Genomic DNA, 21,091 nt, shown 5'->3' with positions numbered 1-21,091 from the left:
TGCACCCCCAACATATCAGCATCAGCCAACAACCCCACTATCAACGCCAACCCGAAGCGTGGCGAGTGCAGCGGTACGCATCCTGCAACCTTTTCATATCCCCACTGTCCACGTCGGCATGGAGTTGATTATATACAGTGTGGCGAGCGCAGCGAGCCACCGAGCCCGAAGCGTGGCGAGTGCAGCACGCCCCTCAAGGGGACGCGTATTACTTTACATGTATTCCGCGTGCGCTCGCCACGCTTCAGTCACGGCGGCTCGCTATGCTCGCCACACTATATAAAATCAACTCCACGCCGATGTGGATAGTGGGGGTATGAAAAGGTCGGAGGACGCGTACCGCCGCCCCTCGCGGGCTCGTTGCGCTCGCCACGCTTTGGGTTGGCGTTGATAGTGGGGGTGCCGTTGGGGGTGCTTTTAACATACGAAGCACCCATTACGGTTAATTATATTCTATGGGGGCCCATTTAACATTGAAAACACCCATTAGGGTGCTTATACAATTTTAAATCGTATACCATTGTATATGCGATACAATGGCATACAATCCGATGGTATACAATTAAAAATTGTATAACATTGGCTGCCATCGTGTAACATCGCATCGCATACCATCGTATGCCTTATGGTCTGCGATGCGATGGGCGCCGTGCTAGGAAACAAGTACCAAATATTTTTTTTTATTTTAATAGATAACTTTAAAATTATATCTCAGTTACACTCACAGATGAACAGTATTTGTGTATAAATACACAGTTGAATTATTAAATATTTTGAAGGTCTGATTGAGGCCGGTGCTGATGCCTCAGACCCTCCCTTAAAATGCCTGCGCTACCCTGCCTTTTTTTCAGCCACTTCCAGTTTAACCGGTTTCTACCCCCAAACAGCGGCTTACTTACAGTCATACTCTGGTTGCTTTGCATTTACGATCCATATGCAATTTCTGTAGCTATTTCCCCTTGCAAATGAATGCTACGATCTGTATACATGCACAGTCATTTGACAAATGCACGGTCTGTGAATTCACTGATCTGCAATCGGAATCAGGTCAGGCACATAATATGGTAGTTTTTTTTAATATATAGTAAATTCAAGCAGATCGCATTTCCCATTAAAAGTGTGGGAAATATGATCTGGAACCAAATGTTGATAATTTTAATCCAGGTGATCTTTAGTACACTGGTGATACAACGATAATGTGAAAATGGTGTGAAAACACCCCTTTTCACATTGTGGCGGAGATTCTATACAACAATTATGCGGTAAAATACCCTGTTATCGGGGTTTTTACCGCATTTTGGTATGCAGCAAAACCCGCACGGCGGGTATTCGCTGCGAGGGGTATCGCCAGCAAAAGCTGCCGATACCCCATAGAAGCCTAATGGCTTCTTAACGCGACCCACGCCGCCCCGAACAGACCCCCGCCGCCTCGCGCTGACACCCCCCTCACCTGCTGTGTCCAGGCAGCACAGCGTGTGCTGCCTGGATCTTTGACCTCCTCCCTGCACTGTATCCTCTTCCGGGTGCAGGGAGGAGGAGGAGAGGCCACCCGGCAGCAGCAGCCCCGGGTAATGGAGGGAGGGGGGAGCCGGCAAGATCGCAAAGGACAGCTCTTAACGCAAGAGCTGTCCTTTGCCATAATTATCGCATATGTTACAGCATATGCGATAATTAGGTGTGCAGTAGCCGGCGATGTGCGGCGGTATGGGGGCACGGATTATACAGCATCCCGCCCAATTTCAGTAAAAAAAAAAAGAGGGTAAATATGTCTTGGCTGTTTCATCCTAGTGCTGTTTAATGAAAGATAGGAGTGGTCCTACACAAATTTTTCCACCTATTTTCGGCTACCACACTGTGCTAAATAACTCAGGACTGGTTATAGAATCTGGGGAATTTAGTGTTTTGACCCACAATTGTTTATTGTATAAAAGACTGCACAGATCTTCTGGATCTCGCCTACCACTGTGGGATTGCAGCAGCCTTGCAGTAGACATGCAGTGGAATTTTGGCACAACAGGGGTTTAGAAACTGAGGGGGAAATTTACGAATATGAAAAACCTAGTTTTTCGTATTGGTATTTCCCCTCCGACTGCATACGACTGTTTTAGTCGTATGCAAAGTCGTGTTCCGGAGGGGAAATTACAAAGCAGTCATATACGACTGCTTTGTAACCCTCCGATGGTGTAACAATTCGTATTAGCGGCCGTATATACGGCTGCTAATACAAATTATTTCTAGCAGTCTGCACGGATCAGTCAGATCCGTGCAGGCTGCAGAGTGTAAAAAAAAATAGAACAATAAATAAATAAATAAAAAAAACGGCGTGGGGTCCCCCCCACAGTCGTAACCAGCACCAGGCTGATGGAGCCGGGGCCGGTAATTAAAAATCAGGGAACCCGACAAATAGGGGTTCCCCAATTTTTAACAACCAGCCCCAGGCTCCAGGTCCGGGGCTGGTTCCCAAAATACGGGGGACAAAATGACTAGGGGTCCCCCGTATTTCAAGAACCAGTCCCAGGCACAACCAGCTAGCAGAATAATGCCACAGCCGGGGGGAGACTTTTTATACAAGTCCCCCCGGCCAAAACATTAACCCCCTGACCGGTCAGCCTGGCCAGGGGCCCTGGGGGAGTGGGCCCCCCCCCAATGAAGGGGTCCCCCCCCCTCCAGGACTTACCTGACCAGGCTGAAGCCTGGTACTGTCCCCGATGCCCCTGGGCGGTGGGCATCGGGCTGATTATGGTGTAAAAAAAAGAATAATCTATTGTTTTTTACTGTGGCACTACAAGTGCCAGCAAGCCTCCCCAGCAAGCTGGGACTTGGAGAACCACAAGTCCCAGCCTGCTGGGCATTAAAGGGCCCGCTGGCACTTGTAGTTCCACAGTTAAAAAAATAGTACACAAAACACACTGACACACTTTTAAAATAAAACTTTAATACACACAAAGCCCACACATACTAATACTTACCTATCTTCTTCCCATAGGTAGCCCTGGTCCTGTGTCGTCTTCTGGATCCATGTCGACGTCCTTCTTCAAGTCGACGTCGCTGTCGGCGATGGCGTCCGGATCCGACGAAATCCATGGAGGAACCTGTGGAAGGAAACCATACTCACCTGTCCCAGCGCGACGTAGTCCAGGTAAGTGTCTTGGCAAAAAAACAAACCGAACACCCGAAACCAGACCGAACAGCTGAGCCGCACGGTACTCTGTGTACATCGTGCGGCTCCGCCTCCCGAATGCCGCTATTGGCCGCCTTGCGGCCTAGCGGCTCCTGATTGGCCGCTAGGCCGCAAGGCGGCCAATAGCGGTATTCGGGAGGCGGAGCCGCACGATGTAAACAAACACCGTGCGGCTCCCTCAGTCCGGTCTGGTTTCGGGTGTTCGGTTTGTTTTTTTGCCAAGACACTTACCTGGACCACGTCGCGCTGGTGAGTATGGTTTCCTTCCACAGCTCCACATGGATTTCGTCGGATCCGGACGCCACCGCCGACAGCGACGTCGACTTGAAGAAGGACGTCGACATGGATCCAGAAGACGACACAGGACCAGGGCTACCTACGGGAAGAAGATAGGTAAGTATTAGTATGTGTGGGCTTTGTGTGTATTAAAGTTTTATTTTAAAAGTGTGTCAGTGTGTTTTGTGTACTATTTTTTTAACTGTGGAACTATAAGTGCCAGCGGGCCCTTTAATGCCCAGCAGGCTGGGACTTGTGGTTCTCCAAGTCCCAGCTTGCTGGCACTTGTAGTGCCACAGTAAAAAACAATAGATTATTCTTTTTTTTTACACCATAATCAGCCCGATGCCCACCGCCCAGGGGCATCGGGGACAGTACCAGGCTTCAGCCTGGTCAGGTAAGTCCTGGAGGGGGGGGACCCCTTCATTGGGGGGGTCCCCACTCCCCCAGGCCCCTGGCCAGGCTGACCGGTCAGGGGGTTAATGTTTTGGCCGGGGGGACTTGTATAAAAAGTCTCCCCCCGGCTGTGACATTACCCTGCTGGCTGGTTGTGCCTGGGACTGGTTCTTGAAATACGGGGGTCCCCTAGTCATTTTGTCCCCCGTATTTTGGGAACCAGCCCCGGACCTGGAGCCTGGGGCTGTTTGTTAAAAATCGGGGAACCCCTATTTGTCGGGTTCCCTGATTTTTAATTACCGGCCCCGGCTCCTTCAGCCTGGTGCTGGTGACGGCTGTGGGGGGGACCCCACGCCGTTTTTTTATTATTTTTATTTAATTTTTCTGTTTTTTTACACTGACGCCTGCACGGATCTGACTGATCCGTGCAGGCTTAAAGCAAATAGAAAAGGAAAATGGTGTTCTATTTTCCTGTCGCATTTGCGTGGGTGTTTCACACCACTTAGCAGCCGTATTATCAGTACGGCTGCTTAGTACATCAGGAACCACCATTCTTTTGAATGGTGATTTCTGTCGTATTCTATCGATGGTGTAGACATTCGTATTTGTAAATACAAATACGAATGTTCCATCTTTAGGACTACGAATTGTTGTATTTTTGGGATTGTAAATCCCGAAAATACAAATTCGTAAAAAAAAGGTGTATTTCTCCCTACGAATACACCTTTTTTCTACGAATCCATTTTGGTAAATGTCCCCCTGATTGTCGGTTCTATTTAGAAGCTAACATTTTGTTTTTCCAAATTTCAGTCCATGGCATTTTCAGGTGCATTCTCAACCTACAAAATGAGGCACACCCCCTTTTCCAAGCTTCTGGATTAAAAGATCTACATTGTGAAATTTAATAGCATGAAGGATTCAGAAAGTGAGAGATTTGGTAAGAAATCGCCAGTTTTTTTAAAGTGGCAATTATTTACACTTCATAATCAAACTGGTTTTGGTGTAAATGATTGCCGCTTTAAAAAAACTGGCGATTTCTTACCAAATCTTTCACTTTTTGAATATCTCATTGTACTAAATTTTCCCCATAGTGTCTACATAGATGGTCAATAGATCAATGCCAAAAGGTCAACATGTACAGGGTTGACCACATGCAAATGGTCGACACATGAAAATATTTCAGTTTTCTGTTCTATTTTGGTGTCTATTTCGACACCTGAGCTGTGTAGTGTAGCGCATATTTGCTAGGTAGACAAAATAGGCAAACTAAATGCGTACAAGCATGTACTTCATTACCACAGTGCTGCCCTAGCATTCTATATAACGACCCTTCTCCCATTGTTATATGTAGTGCTCCATGCTACAGAGAATCTGATATGCCATATTTCTTTACTTAGGATGGATTTAAGAAATACACAAAGAAGAGGGTAAAATGGATCCATTCAGATGTGCCTTATGTTATACCTAATGGTGAAAACCTGACAGCTGAAAACGCAGACCTACACACCTTATTATTAAAGCCTGAGATGAAGGTAAGCAATGATAAAGATTATATCCTCTTACTTAACATGTAGAGATTTTTGGGCTTAGAGGGTGATTCTCGTTGGCTCGAACGGCACATTTGGTTTGCTAATGGACAAAACCATGTGCACAGCAGGTTGGGCAGATGTAACGTGCAGAAAGAGTTAGATTTAGGGGAGCTATTTTGTTTCTGTGCAGGGCAGTGCTCGAAGTGGAAATTTTAAAGTGGGGGTATGGAAAAACAAAGGAACTAGTTATGTGCGCGCCGAAGGCGCGCGGTCCGAGAAAGTGGGTGTGGCCACTGAAAAAGGGGGCGTGTCTTTAAGTGTAGCGTACCACACCACATACCCTTTATACACACTAGTAGGGCCCCTTATACTATCTAATACTAGTGCCCTTAACACATTGTGCCACACGGTATGAGCCAAAATTCAAGGACAAAGGGACAGGGAGAGTGACAGCAGAGAGAGAGTGACAGCAGGAACACACAGAGAGAGTGACAGCTGGGACACAGAGAGAGCCACATATGTATATTTGGCATCAGGGTGTGTGGCATAGGTATATTGAGCATCACGATGTGTGGCAAATGTATAATGGGCATCACGGTGTGGCATATGTATAATGAGCCCATTATACATATGCCACACACCGTGATGCCAAATATACATTTGCCACACACCATGGTGCACATTATACATATGCCATACAACATGATACCCATTATACATATGCCACACACCGTGATGCTCATTACACAAATGCCGCACACCTTGATGCCCATTATACATGTCGCACACCGTGATGCTCCATTATACATATGCCACACACTGTGATGCCCATTATACATATGCCACACACAGATGATGCCCATTATACATATGCCATACACCATGGTGCCCATTATACATATGCCACACACCGCGATGCTCATTACACAAATGCCCCACACCGTGATGCCCATTATACATATGTGGCACACCGTGATGCTCCATTATACATATGCCACACACACGTGATGCCCATTATACATATGCCACACACACATGATGCCCATTATACATATGCCACACACCGTGATGCCCATTATACATATGCCACACACCGTGATGCTCATTACACAAATGCCGCACACCGTGATGCCCATTATACATATGTGGCACACCGTGATGCTCCATTATACATATGCCACACACACACGTGATGCCCATTATACATATGCCACACACACATGATGCCCATTATACATATGCCACACACCGTGATGCCCATTATACATATACCGCACAACGTGATGCCCATTACACGTTATGCCATGAGTGGACAATTTAAAAAGAAAATAGGGACAAAGTGGACAGTGCGCACTGAAGGCACGCACCAAAAATTTGCACCATAATGCCTATTACACGTTACACATCTGTATTATACTACATGCCATAGTGCTTATTACACGTTATGCCCGGGCTCAACAATTTTTCTTAAAAAGAAGGATAACAGGCTCTGGTGCGCATCAAAAATTTACACCATAATGACTATTACGTGTCACACACCCATATTATACCACATGCTATAATGCCCATTACAAATTATGTTAGGGCGCATCCAAAAACTTACACCGTAATGCCTAGTAAACGTTACACCCATTACATAGTATATTACATGCTATAATGCCAATTACAAGTTATGCCACACAATGTAATGCCCATTACATGTTATACCAAACACCATAATGCCCATTACACGTTATTCCAAACACTGTAATGCCCATTACATATACCACACACCATAATGGCTATTACATATTGTGCCATATAAGTACTGCTTACCTACATGTTAATTGCTAGGGGTTTCTTGCTCGATGCCAGGGCCTTCATGCTTGATGCCAGGGCAAAAGGAGCAGCAGAGAGGATTCCTGTTGAGGGCAGGAGCAGAGCTTAGGGCCTGCTGGAGCAGGTGGGCAGCCACAGGCGGCCCACACAGTGCTAGAAGCAGCACTGAACTGTAGTTCACAGTGGTGGGGCTGGGGTTGGCAGCGAAGGCTGCCTAAGCAGAAAGCGTGTCACACGAGAGTGTGTCAGCTTTCAGCAAGAGACAGGGCGAGAGAGATGTTGTTGGGGAGAGACCCGGTTAGAGAGAGAGGATGTCAGAGAGAGGGGTGAGGGACGAAGAGAGAGGGGAAAGCATGGGGAAAGAAGTGGGGAGGAGAGATTAAAAGACTAGGGGCAGAGATAGACAGAGGTGGAGTGAGAGATTGGGTTGATAGAGAGGTGCAGGAGGAAAGAGGGAGCAGGGAAGAAAAGAAAGAGGGGCAGTGGAGAGAGAGCAGGAATCCTCCCCCAGTATAGATGGTGCTGTGTGCCTCCTACTTCACCCCCTACAGGTGCACCTTTCAGCATTTCAATAACCCTTCCTTACAGGTCACAGTGCTGCTATGTAGCTTTTAATTTTCCCACTCGCTCCCCCACCCCACCCAGAACAGATGACGCTACCTCTGTGTCTCCTCTCCATCAAATCTTCACGCTGTTGGCCTGGGTCTTCGCGCTGCTGGGTCTCCAACACACCACCCGTTCTTATGACCGCCAAGCCGGGTCACTGCACTGCATATAAGAGCCGGAGGTTGCTCCAGCACTGCGTCTCCTCACTGCCATGCTGGGTCTGCACACCTACTTAAGTTAAGGCCGGATGATGCACACGCAGCTCGGGCGCACTGTATTTCGCGCTGGGGCTGGTCACTAGAGAGTGACGATAAGCCCCAGGCGAGAGGGGGAGGAGAGAGTGAGACTGAGCGAGGTAGCTGGACCACCTCCGGCCACTGGTTTGGGCAGTGAGTGGCGCGCTACTCTCCTTGTGCTGCTCGCTCCCTTTATGTGTCCGTGTCACCCGCTCTCCCGAGGATCTGTCATCGGGCAGCTGCTCCGTGCACTCATCACCCAGCGGCACAGCCCGGAGCCCTCAGCCCGCACCATGCCGGCGCTCTGCTGCGCTGTGACCAGCAGCGTGTAGCAGTGCGAACAGAGAGGAGGAGCAGCTGCTGTGTGCTGGCTGAGGGCTCCGGGCTGTGCCGCTGGGTGATGAGTGCATGGAGCAGCTGCCCGATGACAGATCCTCTGGAGAGTGGGTGACACGGACACACAAAGGGAGCGAGCGCATCTACGTCCATCGCCGTTCAGTCCCGTCCGAATGCTCCCACACATTCCCCCCCCCCCCCTCCAGCTGAGCCGGCCTACGGAGCATCTCTCTGTCACTGCTGCCGCTGACGGCGGACAGTGACACTGCGGCAGCAAATTGAAAAAAAAAATCAGTGCTTGGAGGAAGTGCCGGTATGCTATACCGTTGCATACCGGCCCACTTCGAGCACTGGTGCAGGGTAAATACTGGCTGCTTTATTTTTACACTGCAATATAAATATCAGTTTGAAGTACAAACCCAGCAGCAAATGCAGGATTTCTAGCTAGGGGTTTCCAAATGCAGTCCAACAGTCACCCACTCTGCAGAACATAGGAGCAAGTGTGGGAGTCTGGTGGAGCTGTAGAAGAACCGTCACTGGGTTCTGTAGGAATACAGTAACACCTAACACTATAAATTAGTGATATACTGTATCAAACATTTAAATAATATAAATAAGTGGTCAGGAAAAGGTTACTGTTAAACATAAGATAATAAATACACTAACATAATAGAACCAGTTCTGCACGTTCTAAGCACATATTCTCCCACCTCATGGTAAGGCTCCTGTCTCTTCTTCCTGGTAGCTACTCTGGTCCAGTGCACTGATTGAGTCCTCAGATCAACAAATACAGCAAACTTGGTAGCAGATTTTTGTTGGTAGAAAAAGCTGCTACCACTGGCCATGTGCAGCAGCTCTGCTTTGTCCCGTGCTCTGCATGATGTGGCAGCAGCTCTACTAGTCATATTATATACCATTACTATTGTCATAATTTGAGACACTTGATAAGAGGGGGGAGTTTCCAGGTACCTGGAAACCCCCACTGCATTTGACTATTAAACCCCACCCAAATCTAACTCTGTCTGCACATGTTACATCTGCCCACCTGCAGTGCAAATGGTTTTGTCCATTAGCAAACCAAATGTTATTTGTGAGCAAACTGAATCACCCCCATAATTTGCTAGCTGGCATCATCATCATGGCACAACTACACCAGCCCATTCTTGGTGTATATTATGATCCTGAAGACAGGCATATTACCAATCCTATACATCTCTTTATAGAGCTTACTTCTGTCTACATAATCTCTTTAGACTTTGTATACACAAGACAATTCAGCCCATGTACACTACTTGAGTCATAAGTGGAGATGCAACAGATATGTGTAGGACTTTGTATCTGTTATACAGTACAGTACATTGTGGTGGAGCACGTGCAGAGTTATACTATGTAATTGACTAAATATTTTGTGACTTAATCAGTACTATTTTGAGAGATGGAGAGAGAGATGTTGTGATTGTATTTAGAAACCAAAACTACATTTTGGCCCAGAACAGGGTCAGGAACCCAGGGGTAGATTTATCAATATTGCTGTAAGTAACCTTATGGGCGCAGGTTCGCTTCACCACTTTATCGTGGTGAAGTGTACCTGATTTTCGCCCGAATCTATTATTGTTTGAGCGCACGTTATGGGAGTGCATTATCCCCTACTGCCAGGGATACGCTCCCTCCCATAAAGAATTGTGCGCAGTCCTCCGGCTGTGTCATCTGCTCATCCGCCGGTTACCTTGTCTGGCGATGTGTACCCGGTGCATGCGCAGATACAGCAGGCCCCGGGGAGAGAAACCTGTCAGCCGGGGAGAGGACCAATAAAGTTGGTTTAAATGAACAACAACAAAAAAAACAACAACGAGGAGAAGCATACATGGCCGGACAAATCTGCCGTTATGGATAGGGGGACAGTGACAAATCGAGGGGCACATAAGGAAGTTTCATAAATCGGGTAAGGCTATTGCGCACTGTACTAAAACTAGTACATGGGCTATGGCGCCGCCCCTGCACCACCACTGATAAAGTACCCGGCCAGCGGGTTTAATAGATTTAGAGAAGCGCTATCCCCTGCTTTAGCGTGTGGGGATAGCACATATGCCCCCCAGCGCCGCTACATAAATCTACCCCCCAGTTCCTGATGATGTAATATTTAATTAGAGGTTCAGGAACTGAGGGGTAGATTTATTAAGCTTGGTGAAGTGATAAAGTGTCTGGTTTTTATCACCGGCCTATCAGTTCCTACCTGTCATTTTTCAAACCAAGCCTGTAACTTCACAGGTAGAAGCTGATTGGAGAGAATTCTGGGTGTTTAGTCACATTACTGTTATTATCCGACTAAAGTGCCCTGCCGCAATGCTGTTTGTGCCGCACTAGGGCACAAATCAGATTACCGAGATAGTTTTGTCGGATTTGGACTTAGCATTGTGCTTATTTGAATTGCACCAGGGAGCTCTCTCACAGCGCTACTCACAGTGCGATAAATTGAATCGAGGGAGGGAAAGAGAAAGAGTGGTGAGAAAAAGAAAGCGGGCAGGGGGCGCAGGGCAGGGCTACATGCACAGTCTAATGCCGGGCAGCGTCTGAGCGCTCGTTTAGACGCTGCCCGGCTTCTTCCTTCCAAGGCTATGTGGCTCTGCCCAGCTCATGCTGCGCAGGCCACTCAGTCGCTCAGCCTGCCCCCAGGTGCATCGCCTGTATGCTGTCCCGGCACGGATCTCACCTGTTCCACCTGCCCCCAGACGCACCATTCGCATGCTGTCTGGGCATGGATCTCACCTGTTCCACCCGCCCCCAGGCACATTGCCCATATTGCTGTCCCAGCACGGCTGTAGGCCCGGCTCCCAGCCATCTTCCCACCCACGCTCCCAGCTAAATGCTGCCTACCGGCCAGGCTCCATACTGCACCTGCCCCACCATGCAGGTAATTATGTTGGGCGGCCAGGCATCTTTTTATTAGGGAAGCCAATCTTGGGACTCCGGGAATCCCGGGATTGAGCATTTTTTAATCCCGAATTCTGGGATTGAAAAAATGCCCCAGGATTGGCATCCCTAGGGGGGAGTAGAGGGTAAGCAGGTAGAGAGAGTAGAGGATGCCAGGATGGGGATAGAGGAAGGGTGGTAGAGAAGGAGAGGGGGGATAAGGGAGGGCAGGGGATTGAAAGTTTGTGACAGCCATTACTTTGTCCCACCTAATCCACCCCACCTCCCCAAGTACAGGGGGGACTGTGTAGCTGTGTGTACCTCTCATTCCAAGCGGGCAGTGCAGGGAATCAGGGATCATTCTCACTTTCACTACAGTTAAGGGCTCCCTTTCACTGGCGCTGTGTTTCGTGCATACCGCACTAGGTCTTCCTGCTCCCACTCTCCATGCCTCTCTCTCCACGGCGCAGTCTCCTGGTGCCACTCACCGCACCGAGTGTTCCTCTCCCCAGTGCAGCCTTTCCTGCTCCGTCCCACGTATGGCGCCTCACTCTCCATGAATCCGCAGCACAGTCTCCTGGTGCCGCTCACCATGCTGGGTGTTCCTCTCCCCAGAGCGGTGTCTCCTCCGATGCTCACCATAGCCGCAGACATATTAAATGTGCTAAAACAATAACAATATAAATATCGGGCGCAAGACCTAAACAATTTATAGATAAAGTGTCATGAATCTAGTAAGATCATATAGCCATTAAGTTTTAAACAAATTAGTAAATATGATTCATGACCAGTTCTCTTTACATAGATAGCGAGTGCTCAGATACTGCCTAGCATTAGACCGCGCATGCAGTCTAATCTCAAAATCCCAGTATTGAAATTCCTGCCATTTTGGGGCCAAATCCCGGAAACTCGACGATCCTGATCCCAGGATTGGCCCTCTACTCGTTAGTGTGCCATAATGGGACATTTCTCATGGCAGGACAAGAAAGCCAGGATGGCGGTCACACAGGATAGATGAGCATGGCTACATCTGTAGATATAAATTAGGAAATTTAATCCATCATTAAACTGGAAACATCCCTGGCTCTAAAAAATTTTTTGGGGAGAAACAAATGAGTAAGGATCCCCCATATTTTTAGAACCAGCACCAGCCTCCACTAGCAGGGTGTGTAATGCCAAATCCCACATACACACTTAATGGGGTCCCATGGCCAAAGCATTCTTCCACCCTAACTAGTCAGCCCAGGCTCGGGGATTCTTGGGGCGTTGTGGACCCACTAATTAAAGGGGTCCTACCTCTCCAGGATTCCTCAGGCCTTGGTAAAAGTATGGGGACTATCCACCCCGTACCACTTGGTGATGGTTGTGGGGTTGATACCTTTTGCTAGTGTATAATGTAATATTGTCCTTTACAAGCCTGTCCCACATGCTGGTACTTGGAGAACCACAAGTACCAGAATGTGAGACATTAAACACCCACTGGTACCTATGGTACCCAGAGGAAATGCTTTTTTGCTCATTTGCATGGCTGCTGCCTCCCCAGGGCTTCCTCTGGTGTCTTCATCTGTCCTAGTCAGTGTATCGGCGATGCCATTGACCTATCAGTCGATCCTTCCCAAACAAAGCCCCAATTAAATCGTATTTTTAAACATGTTTAAAAATCACAAGCAACTTTCATCGGGATCGCAAGTAAGGATAGCCCACACATCAATGATTTATTGGCCCTTATTCTGATCGGTGCGGATTTTTCCGCATGCGGTCGTACCGCCGATGGTTTTCGACTGCGCATGTGCAGAGGTCACTCTGCGCATGTGCAAGCGGTTTCGCCGAACGTATTCTTTAGACGCCGCACAGGGGGCGGAGAGGAGCGTGAAGGGCTACTTAGCCTCATTACCCTATGCATACTCCCCGCGTTTCATGGGCGTTCCCATGCAAACGCAGGGCGTATGCATGGTAATGAAGCCGTGACGCATGTGTAGGGGGCGGGCATCTGACATCGCCGGATGTCAGCTGCCCGCCCCCATACATGATTTCATACGGACAAGTGTCCGTGTGGTCTAGGGTGGCGGGCGCTGGTGGAGCGTGCGGCCCTGCATTCGATGTTCGGCGACCATCGAATGCAGGGGCTGCTCCCAAGATGGAGGAGGCGTATCCCCGTCCACTTTCATGCGGACCGCCACATATCCGCGTACGGACGGAGGTGGCGATCCGTATAGAAGGCGGGGATTCGCCTGCACGGTCCTGGCCGCATATTCTGATCGGGCCGCACCGATCAGAATAAGGGCCATTGTGATAATCGTCTTCATAACTGAGGATTGACACAATTTATTGCTGATGTATGGGCCCCTTTAGTGTGAGAAGATTTAAATAAGTTATGAATGGAAAGGAAAAGCCAGTGTAAAGGAAGGCAGATGTAGTCAGAGAGGCCAGATAGGAGACCAGTGAGTAGATTATAGGGTTTTTTTATTTATAAAAGAAAAACTTAAAAGTACTCCTTTATTAAACTAATACTTTTTACTATTATAGGTATAGCAAATGCCATATTGTTCAACCTTTTTTGATATATAACTATATAACTCTACAGGTTCGATACATAAATGTACAGAAAATTCGCTATGTTTGGAATCCATCATTCGGGATTTTTCAGAAAATTGGGTGAGTTTAATATGTACTTTAGATTTATTTCTAAATATTTTATCGTTAAAATGCATATTATGATATACTGTATGTATTCCTCTTCAAGGGTTCTGAATGAGACTTACTCATGTTCTGATATACATGGAAAATATGGATTGGGCTTGGGTGGTGAAGAAAGAAAAGCCAGGTATTTATATAATATACTACAATAAAATATTTAACCACAGGTTCTATATTTATAAACCGGAAAACAACGACACCTGTGGCATGATATTCATTCACTAACTCCATATTAGCAAACTTCTACCATACATAACATACGAGACGCAGACCGCGGGTGCAGGTACGTGTAAGAAGGGGGGGGGGCAGGTTAGGTGTGTGCGGGGGTGGGGGGGGTGGTGCGCCGAAAAAAAGTGCGTGGGGGGGGGCGTAAAATAGTTAGTTACGCCCCTGCCTGTGATCAATTCTGTTGCAGTTTGCAAGTCTGCACAGCATGCCGAGACCTTCCCTGCAATGTGATTGCAAAATACTTGCAATGGCATTGCAGAAATGTGAGCACATCAGAGAACAATGAAGCACTCGCCTAGCTGCAAATGCAGGCACTGAGTTAGCATGTTTTGGCTCACAACAGCAGCATGTAATGTCGCACAGATGCCACAAATGTGGTCCAGAGATGACTACATTTTCTGGATTGCGTCCACCCAACTCTTTTTTTTGCATGATTTTTGCACAAAGTGCTATATGGCTCATTTACATTTTTATAGCAGCACGAGTCCACGCTTATAGATGTTATGTTCGCAATCTAACTGAAATGCTCTTTCAAAAGTAGACAAGTATGCCATAACCAGGTTCTATGGTCCATGGAAAATCCATTAGGCCAAACAAAGCAGAAAGTTTGTAGCGTAAATCTCTTACTCCAAGTGACTCCCTTACTTTTAAGACTATATACCACACCTATCATAATGCCATAGGCACTGCCAAACAAACATATCTCCAATATCTCACCTCTGCTCAAGTCTCTTACCTTAAATAACCTTTAATACCTTTAAATCACTTCTTAACTCTCCCTCACCCAAACCACCAGCCACTGGTGGCTTCAAGGACAGGATCGATAAAATACTAGATTAAATGGCATTCTCTTCCTCAGCCAGTGACCTGTTCAATTCCCTACGTCACTCCTCTGCCATCTTCTCTTCATCTGATCCCACAAATGAAGATGAAGTATCAACAGTCTTCTCATCCTCCTATGCTGGTACCTCTCCTCTAGAGCCTATACCCTAATATATTAGTAAAGCCCTGTCTATCATGCTCATCCCAATCTTAACTGAAATCTGTTATCTTTCTCTCACTATTTATGGGCCAGATGTATCAAGCTTTAAAAATTGATAAAATGGAGAGTGATAAACAGCCAGCCAATCAGCTCCTACCTGTCTTGTTACAGGCTGGGTTTGAAAAAATGACAGGTAGGAGCTGATTGGCTGGTTGTTTATCACTCTCCACTTTATCACTTTTTGAAGCTTGATACATCTGGCCCAATGTGTATCTTTCTATCACTGTTCAGCTGCTCTGCACAAGATTTGTGTCTCTGATAAACACTTATTACTCAGTCCAATTCATGGCTACAGGACTTTCTTTGAGCGGCACCTATTCTGTGAAATGCCCATCCACGCACATGATTGGCTTCTAACAGCCTCTGTCAGGCTCCTCAGACACCGTTGCATCAGATGCAACCGTATCGAGGAAAGCCCATCCTAGTGCAGTTTCATCTGATCAAAGACCAGCCAGGACACAGCGGCACTCACAGCTATATATACTTGTATTTATGACCCTGTTTTCTTTTTATCCAGGCAAAAGTTATGTGGACCAAATACCATAAAAGTAGATATAACCCCAATATGGAAGCTGGCTTCTAAGGAGGTAAGATTTTAAAACAATATACATACATTTCAATACTTTTATATAATGATGTCTACTTTTAGAAATGTTATTCAGTGAATTGCACAATAATAAATATGTAACTAAAATGGATCTATCCATTGTCACACAGGGTATAGGGACAGATTTACTAACCTTGAAAAGTGATAAAATGGAGAGTTATAAACCACCAGCCAATCAGCTCATAACTGCCATGTTACAGGCTGTGTTTTGACAGGAAGGAGCTGATTGGTTAGTGGTTTATCACTTTTCAAGGCTTTGTACATCTCACCCATAGTCACATACTTATTATTATTATTAGATTTTTATTCAAATAGGTAAATGTATATATACATTTTCTCTTTAGGACATACTATAAGGGCTGGATTAAAGTTTCTTGAGCGTCTGGGGAACAAACTTCTAGGTGTTTCTATCAATACAAGGAGAGGTTGATGCTTTAGGGCTACAATGCTTGCCTCCAGAGCAGATTGGGCCAGGATTTAGATGAAGAGGGTGGCCGACATCTTCTTACCGGTGTGGGTGGCTCCAAGCTGTCAGCCATACTGTGATGTGCTCAATAAGTCTCCCTGCTCTGACGTTTCTTTTTGAAACATCAGTGCAATGTGGCTTTTGGACTTGTCACATAGTTGAATGGCAGGGACATTTTTTGCAGACAAAGCACTCAAGATACAATATACAGTACAGCATGAAAAGAACCCTGTATATATGACCTCTGGGTTCTTTATATAGTATATTATCTATATTGTAGCCAAAAGGCTAGTGTACTACAAAGACCCAGGGGTGTTTAATTAGCAAGTTTAGGAAATATATGTATTTAAAAAATTAAAATGTGTTTTACCTGCTAGTTAAAAATGCTGTGTCTCCTATGTATTAATCAGAAGTGTGTAAGCAGAGGTCCAAAAGTCTGTATGTATAAATAGAATCAGGTTGCAGCACACTCATAAACATAGTGTACAGTCCTGTGCCCTACGTATGTGCCCCACATTCTGGAGTCCAGATACAGGTAAAATGCACGGCGGAAGTCTGGTAATAACTGAAACATACAGCAGGGTATTATCAATGTTTCAATGGCTTTACTTCATCATTGTCATTATACAAATATAGGCATAAACACTTGCCAATATTCCATTCACCATCCCATGTGCATCAGCAGTAATCCAGAACTAAGAGACTGGCATCCACAAATGACGTTATGGCTCCAAGTCTGTTACCCCGGGAACCCGATCAGCACCATGTGGTGGGGCATTAGCTTCTGGCAGGTGCTTCTGTGCTGCAATATGGCTGCCACGAGAGCCCTGCTGTGCTGATCACAGAATCCCATAAGCTGCTGTAGCAGACACAGTTTTATGAACTGATCTTGCAAGACAGTATAACAGTGATTGAGTGTGCTCTGTGGTGGCTCCTGCACTCCAAACAGCTGAGGTACTGTGGGATACAGGTCAAGCGCAAGCAGCAATATGTTGTTTTGCCCTCTTGTGTGGGGCTCCTTACATGTGGGGCCCACAGGGCAACAGCCCTTTGCTACCCTCCCTTCACTCTGGCTTTGCTTACTGTAATTAATTGCTGTCTCAATCAACATGAAGTCGAACTTTGGAATCTTCATAAACACCTAGCTTTATCTGACCCCTAGTCCCCAGACATACTGTATCTCACACCATTTATACATGATGGCTCATCCTCAGGGACTTCAATTCATGGGTTGATGATGAGCTCTCATGCCTTGGCCAGGACCTTCTGTGCACAATTAATGGTATGGGCTTCACACAAATCATTCCTTCATCCACACATAAAAGTGGTTACACTCTAGATATTTTCTTTCAAATTGGATTACAAGTCACTGACCTAAAAATAAAACCAGTCATTTGGTCAGACCACCACTCCTTTTGGTTCTCAATTGTAACCCCTCAAAATAGATATTTGCCCATGTAGCTGACCAGGTATCATCCAAGGAGGGGTATGACTTCACAGGCTCTTGAAGCAAATCTAAATTTCTCTCTCTGCATTACTGGGAGCTTGTGAAGATCCCTGTTCTCTAGTCCTAAAATAGGGATATGACGGCTGCAGTAAATAATATAGCCCCAGTGCGTATACAACATCTCAAACCACATCGTCAAGCTCCCTGGTCTGACAGCAGTCTAAATTAGCTCAAGAAAAGGGGGGTGTAGAATAGAGAGGCAATGGGGGAAGACAAACCTTTTGAAGGAAAAGATAAAACTAACAAAGCATATTGATGAATGTCAATCGACAATAACCTGTAAGAAATCAGAATTCCTGTCAACTGAGATTAGGCAGCAAACAATAGGCCTGCTCAACTTTTCTGCACAGTGGAAATGCTTTGCAAGCCAGCATGCATGCAGCCTGATGGAACACTCTCCCAGGCAAGATGTAACGAGTTTGCAAAAAAAAATTCAGATAAAATATCTGCCATCAGGGCTGGAATCTTCACAGTGCCACCAGATGAGTGCCAAACTACCAAGCCTGAAAATGTAAGCCACCTGTCCTCATGGACCAGCTTTGATCCAATGGACATAAAGGACATTGCTGTAATTGCTTGGATTTTGTGTTCATGTACCTGTGATTTGGACCCCAACCAAGGTCCTAAGAGGGTGTATGGATATAATTGGCCCCGTCTTTACAAAAATTGTTCTCTGCTCTTTGTAGACAGGACTTTTTCCTCAACCCCTAAAGGAAGCAATTGTTAGACCTCTTCTAAAAAAAACTAATTTAAATCTGACCTGCATGACCAACTACCGACCGGTATCAACCCTTCCTTTTCTAGGAAAGGTTATTGAAAAAGTGGTTGCGAATCAAGTGGAAACCCGCCTGTCAACTCATGATACAGTATGCATGATCTATTCCAATCAGGATGCAGGAGAAGACATACCTGTAGCACATGAAACAGCCCTTTATGTGCTAAATGATCTTCTGATGGCAAGAGACAAATTCAATCTTAAACCTTCTGGATCTCTCTACATCATTCAATACTGTGGTTCATGGGCTTCTGAGTGAGCACCTGAAAAATTTCTGTGGATGGATGGCACAGTACTAAGCTGGTTCAAATAATTTCTCACTGGCAGGTCAGAGAGAGTGTCATCTGGCGTGTACTTATCACCATCAGTGTCACTTCCATGTGGTGTCCTACAAAATTCTATACTATTCCCCCATGCTTTTTGCAGTGTACCTGCTGCCAATGGGTGAAATAATTAGATCGCCATGGTCTGGTCTACCACTTGTGTAGGTGATGTACAACTGTACTTGTACTTTGCTCCGGGCACTGAGAATCAAATACCAAACCTAGCTGAGCTCCAGGAGTGCCACTTGGCTGAGACTGAATCCTGATAAAACAAAGATCCTTATGATAGGGCCTCAACATTAAAAACAAGACTGCAGCATAGCCTACCAACTGGACTGACACTTCGGGTTACAGAGCTACAAAACTCTGATCATGTGCGGAATCTTGGCATGGTACTGGATGGTGGCTTGACACATAAACATCAGATATCAACCACAATCAAATACTCATTCTTTCATCTCAGGAACATAGCCAGAACCAAACACTTAATCCCCACAGAAGATCTGCCAAAAGTCATACATGCCTTTGTATAATCTTGAATAGATTAACGCAAAGCCCTCTAGCTTGGTCTTCCAGCAAAAGAACTGCACTTATTACAGCTGGTATAAAACACAGCTGCCAGGCTGTTAACTAACCAGCCCTGTTCTAGCCACATAACTCTCATTCTCTACTCCAGGCATTCCCAACCACAGTCCTGCTGACATCCGGTGACGTCAGCTGCCCGCCCCCAGCACCCGCGTCATGGCCGATTTACCATGGGAATGCACAACATTTACATGGGGACACCCTGTGGCGCGACCTGTGCCGGCCACCAGACACCCGCACTGCTCTGTACAAACAGACTGACGACTATACAAGTTTGTTCGCAAACGGAGCCTGCACATGTGCATAAGTGCAAACACGCAGGGGAGTGATCAGACTAGAATGTCCTCCTAAGGGTACATGGTTCTGGCTCCAACACTATATTAGTGTTATCTGTGGAGATTGCACATTGATACCTCCTTATGCTGGTAATCTTTACATCGCTAGTGATATTATGACACACGCAAGTATACTAATTAGACCGTGTACTTATAATTTCTTTATTGTAAGTGCTGTCCTGAAATTATACAGCCTGTCATATATTGCGCCATCGCGTATTATTACAGGTATGCACTCCAGACCAGAATAGTAAGTGCATTATGTACAATTAGTAATGTCTGCAAATAACAACTGAACTAGATAAAGCTAGAAGATCGGGCGCTTTTAAATTCAGTCATATATATTAAATATATATATATATATATATTTTTTTTTTAAGCTGAGCTGCAGGTTTGAGATGTGTCAGTGTAACACGTCAAATAGTTACCTCAAACTTAGCTCACAAATGTGAGTTCAATAGAATATAACCAACTGAGGAAATGAAAACTCTGAGCTAATTAACTTGATGAGCGCCATATGCACAAAACAATAGACAAATTATATTTACAAATACATAATTTTATTAGAAAATATTGATTGTGTAGGTGGCCACCTTAGTTGTATAATACAATCACATTTATTAAAACATAAATGAACATAAAATAAACAGCACAATTAGATAAAAACTTTTTTACATGCTGTAATGGAAATATGCTGCAATCATCTGCCCGGAGTCTTAGGGAGATTGGAGTGGATGTGGGCCGCAGTCGCGTCTTACACCCAAGACACCACTGTGTCCATCTCCGGTTAGTGCTGGAATGTCCAGACGCAGCACTCACGGCGGAGAGTTATGTATTGGAGTAACTGCTTGGTGACTTGAGGGCTGATGGATGCAGGCTGTGATCCGGTCTGTCTTTCTTACGTCACCGCTCTACCCGGCTCCACTCCACAGGTCTCTTACAATGCAGCTGTACTTGGGCGGTTTTAATGCTTGGAAGGTGCTTTAGTGCTCCAAAGCCATTGGTATGGGGTGGTGGAAGTCTTTCAGCTGGTAACAGATCACAATTTTGAATAAAGGAAGCTGGGTATTTCCCCCAATAACTGGTTTCGCTCTTCTAAGGAGCATTTTCAAAGATCGGGGCAGATTTATTACACTTTAACAAGAGATACATCCAAGGGTGATAAGGAGAGATAAACGTCCAGCCAATCATCTGCTAACTGCCATGTTACAGCCTGTGTTTGAAAAATGTCAGTAAGG

At 46.0% G+C, this 21,091-nt stretch overlaps 1 protein-coding gene across 4 annotated transcripts in view; it reads left to right on the top strand.

Moving 5' to 3' along the window:
• Positions 1-21,091, top strand: part of LOC146064273 (putative cation-transporting ATPase 13A4) — a 130,582-nt gene that overhangs the window by 12,545 nt on the left and 96,946 nt on the right. For all 4 annotated transcript variants that reach the window (XR_014471783.1, XM_083177556.1, XM_083177558.1 and 1 more), the window contains exons 3-6: positions 5,251-5,385; positions 13,873-13,943; positions 14,032-14,112; positions 15,773-15,842. Coding sequence is in view for 3 of the 4 variants with exons in the window: in XM_083177556.1 (XP_083033682.1) it covers positions 5,251-5,385; positions 13,873-13,943; positions 14,032-14,112; positions 15,773-15,842 (357 nt within the window). In the remaining variant the exon portion in view is untranslated. The remainder of the gene's footprint in view (positions 1-5,250; positions 5,386-13,872; positions 13,944-14,031; positions 14,113-15,772; positions 15,843-21,091) is intronic.

The sequence above is a fragment of the Crinia signifera genome, chromosome 3, assembly GCF_055691185.1.
Source record: "Crinia signifera chromosome 3, ASM5569118v1, whole genome shotgun sequence".
Classification (NCBI taxonomy): domain Eukaryota; kingdom Metazoa; phylum Chordata; class Amphibia; order Anura; family Myobatrachidae; genus Crinia; species Crinia signifera.
Note: the sequence above shows the minus strand (reverse complement) of the source record. Positions and strands in the feature narration are given on the sequence as shown.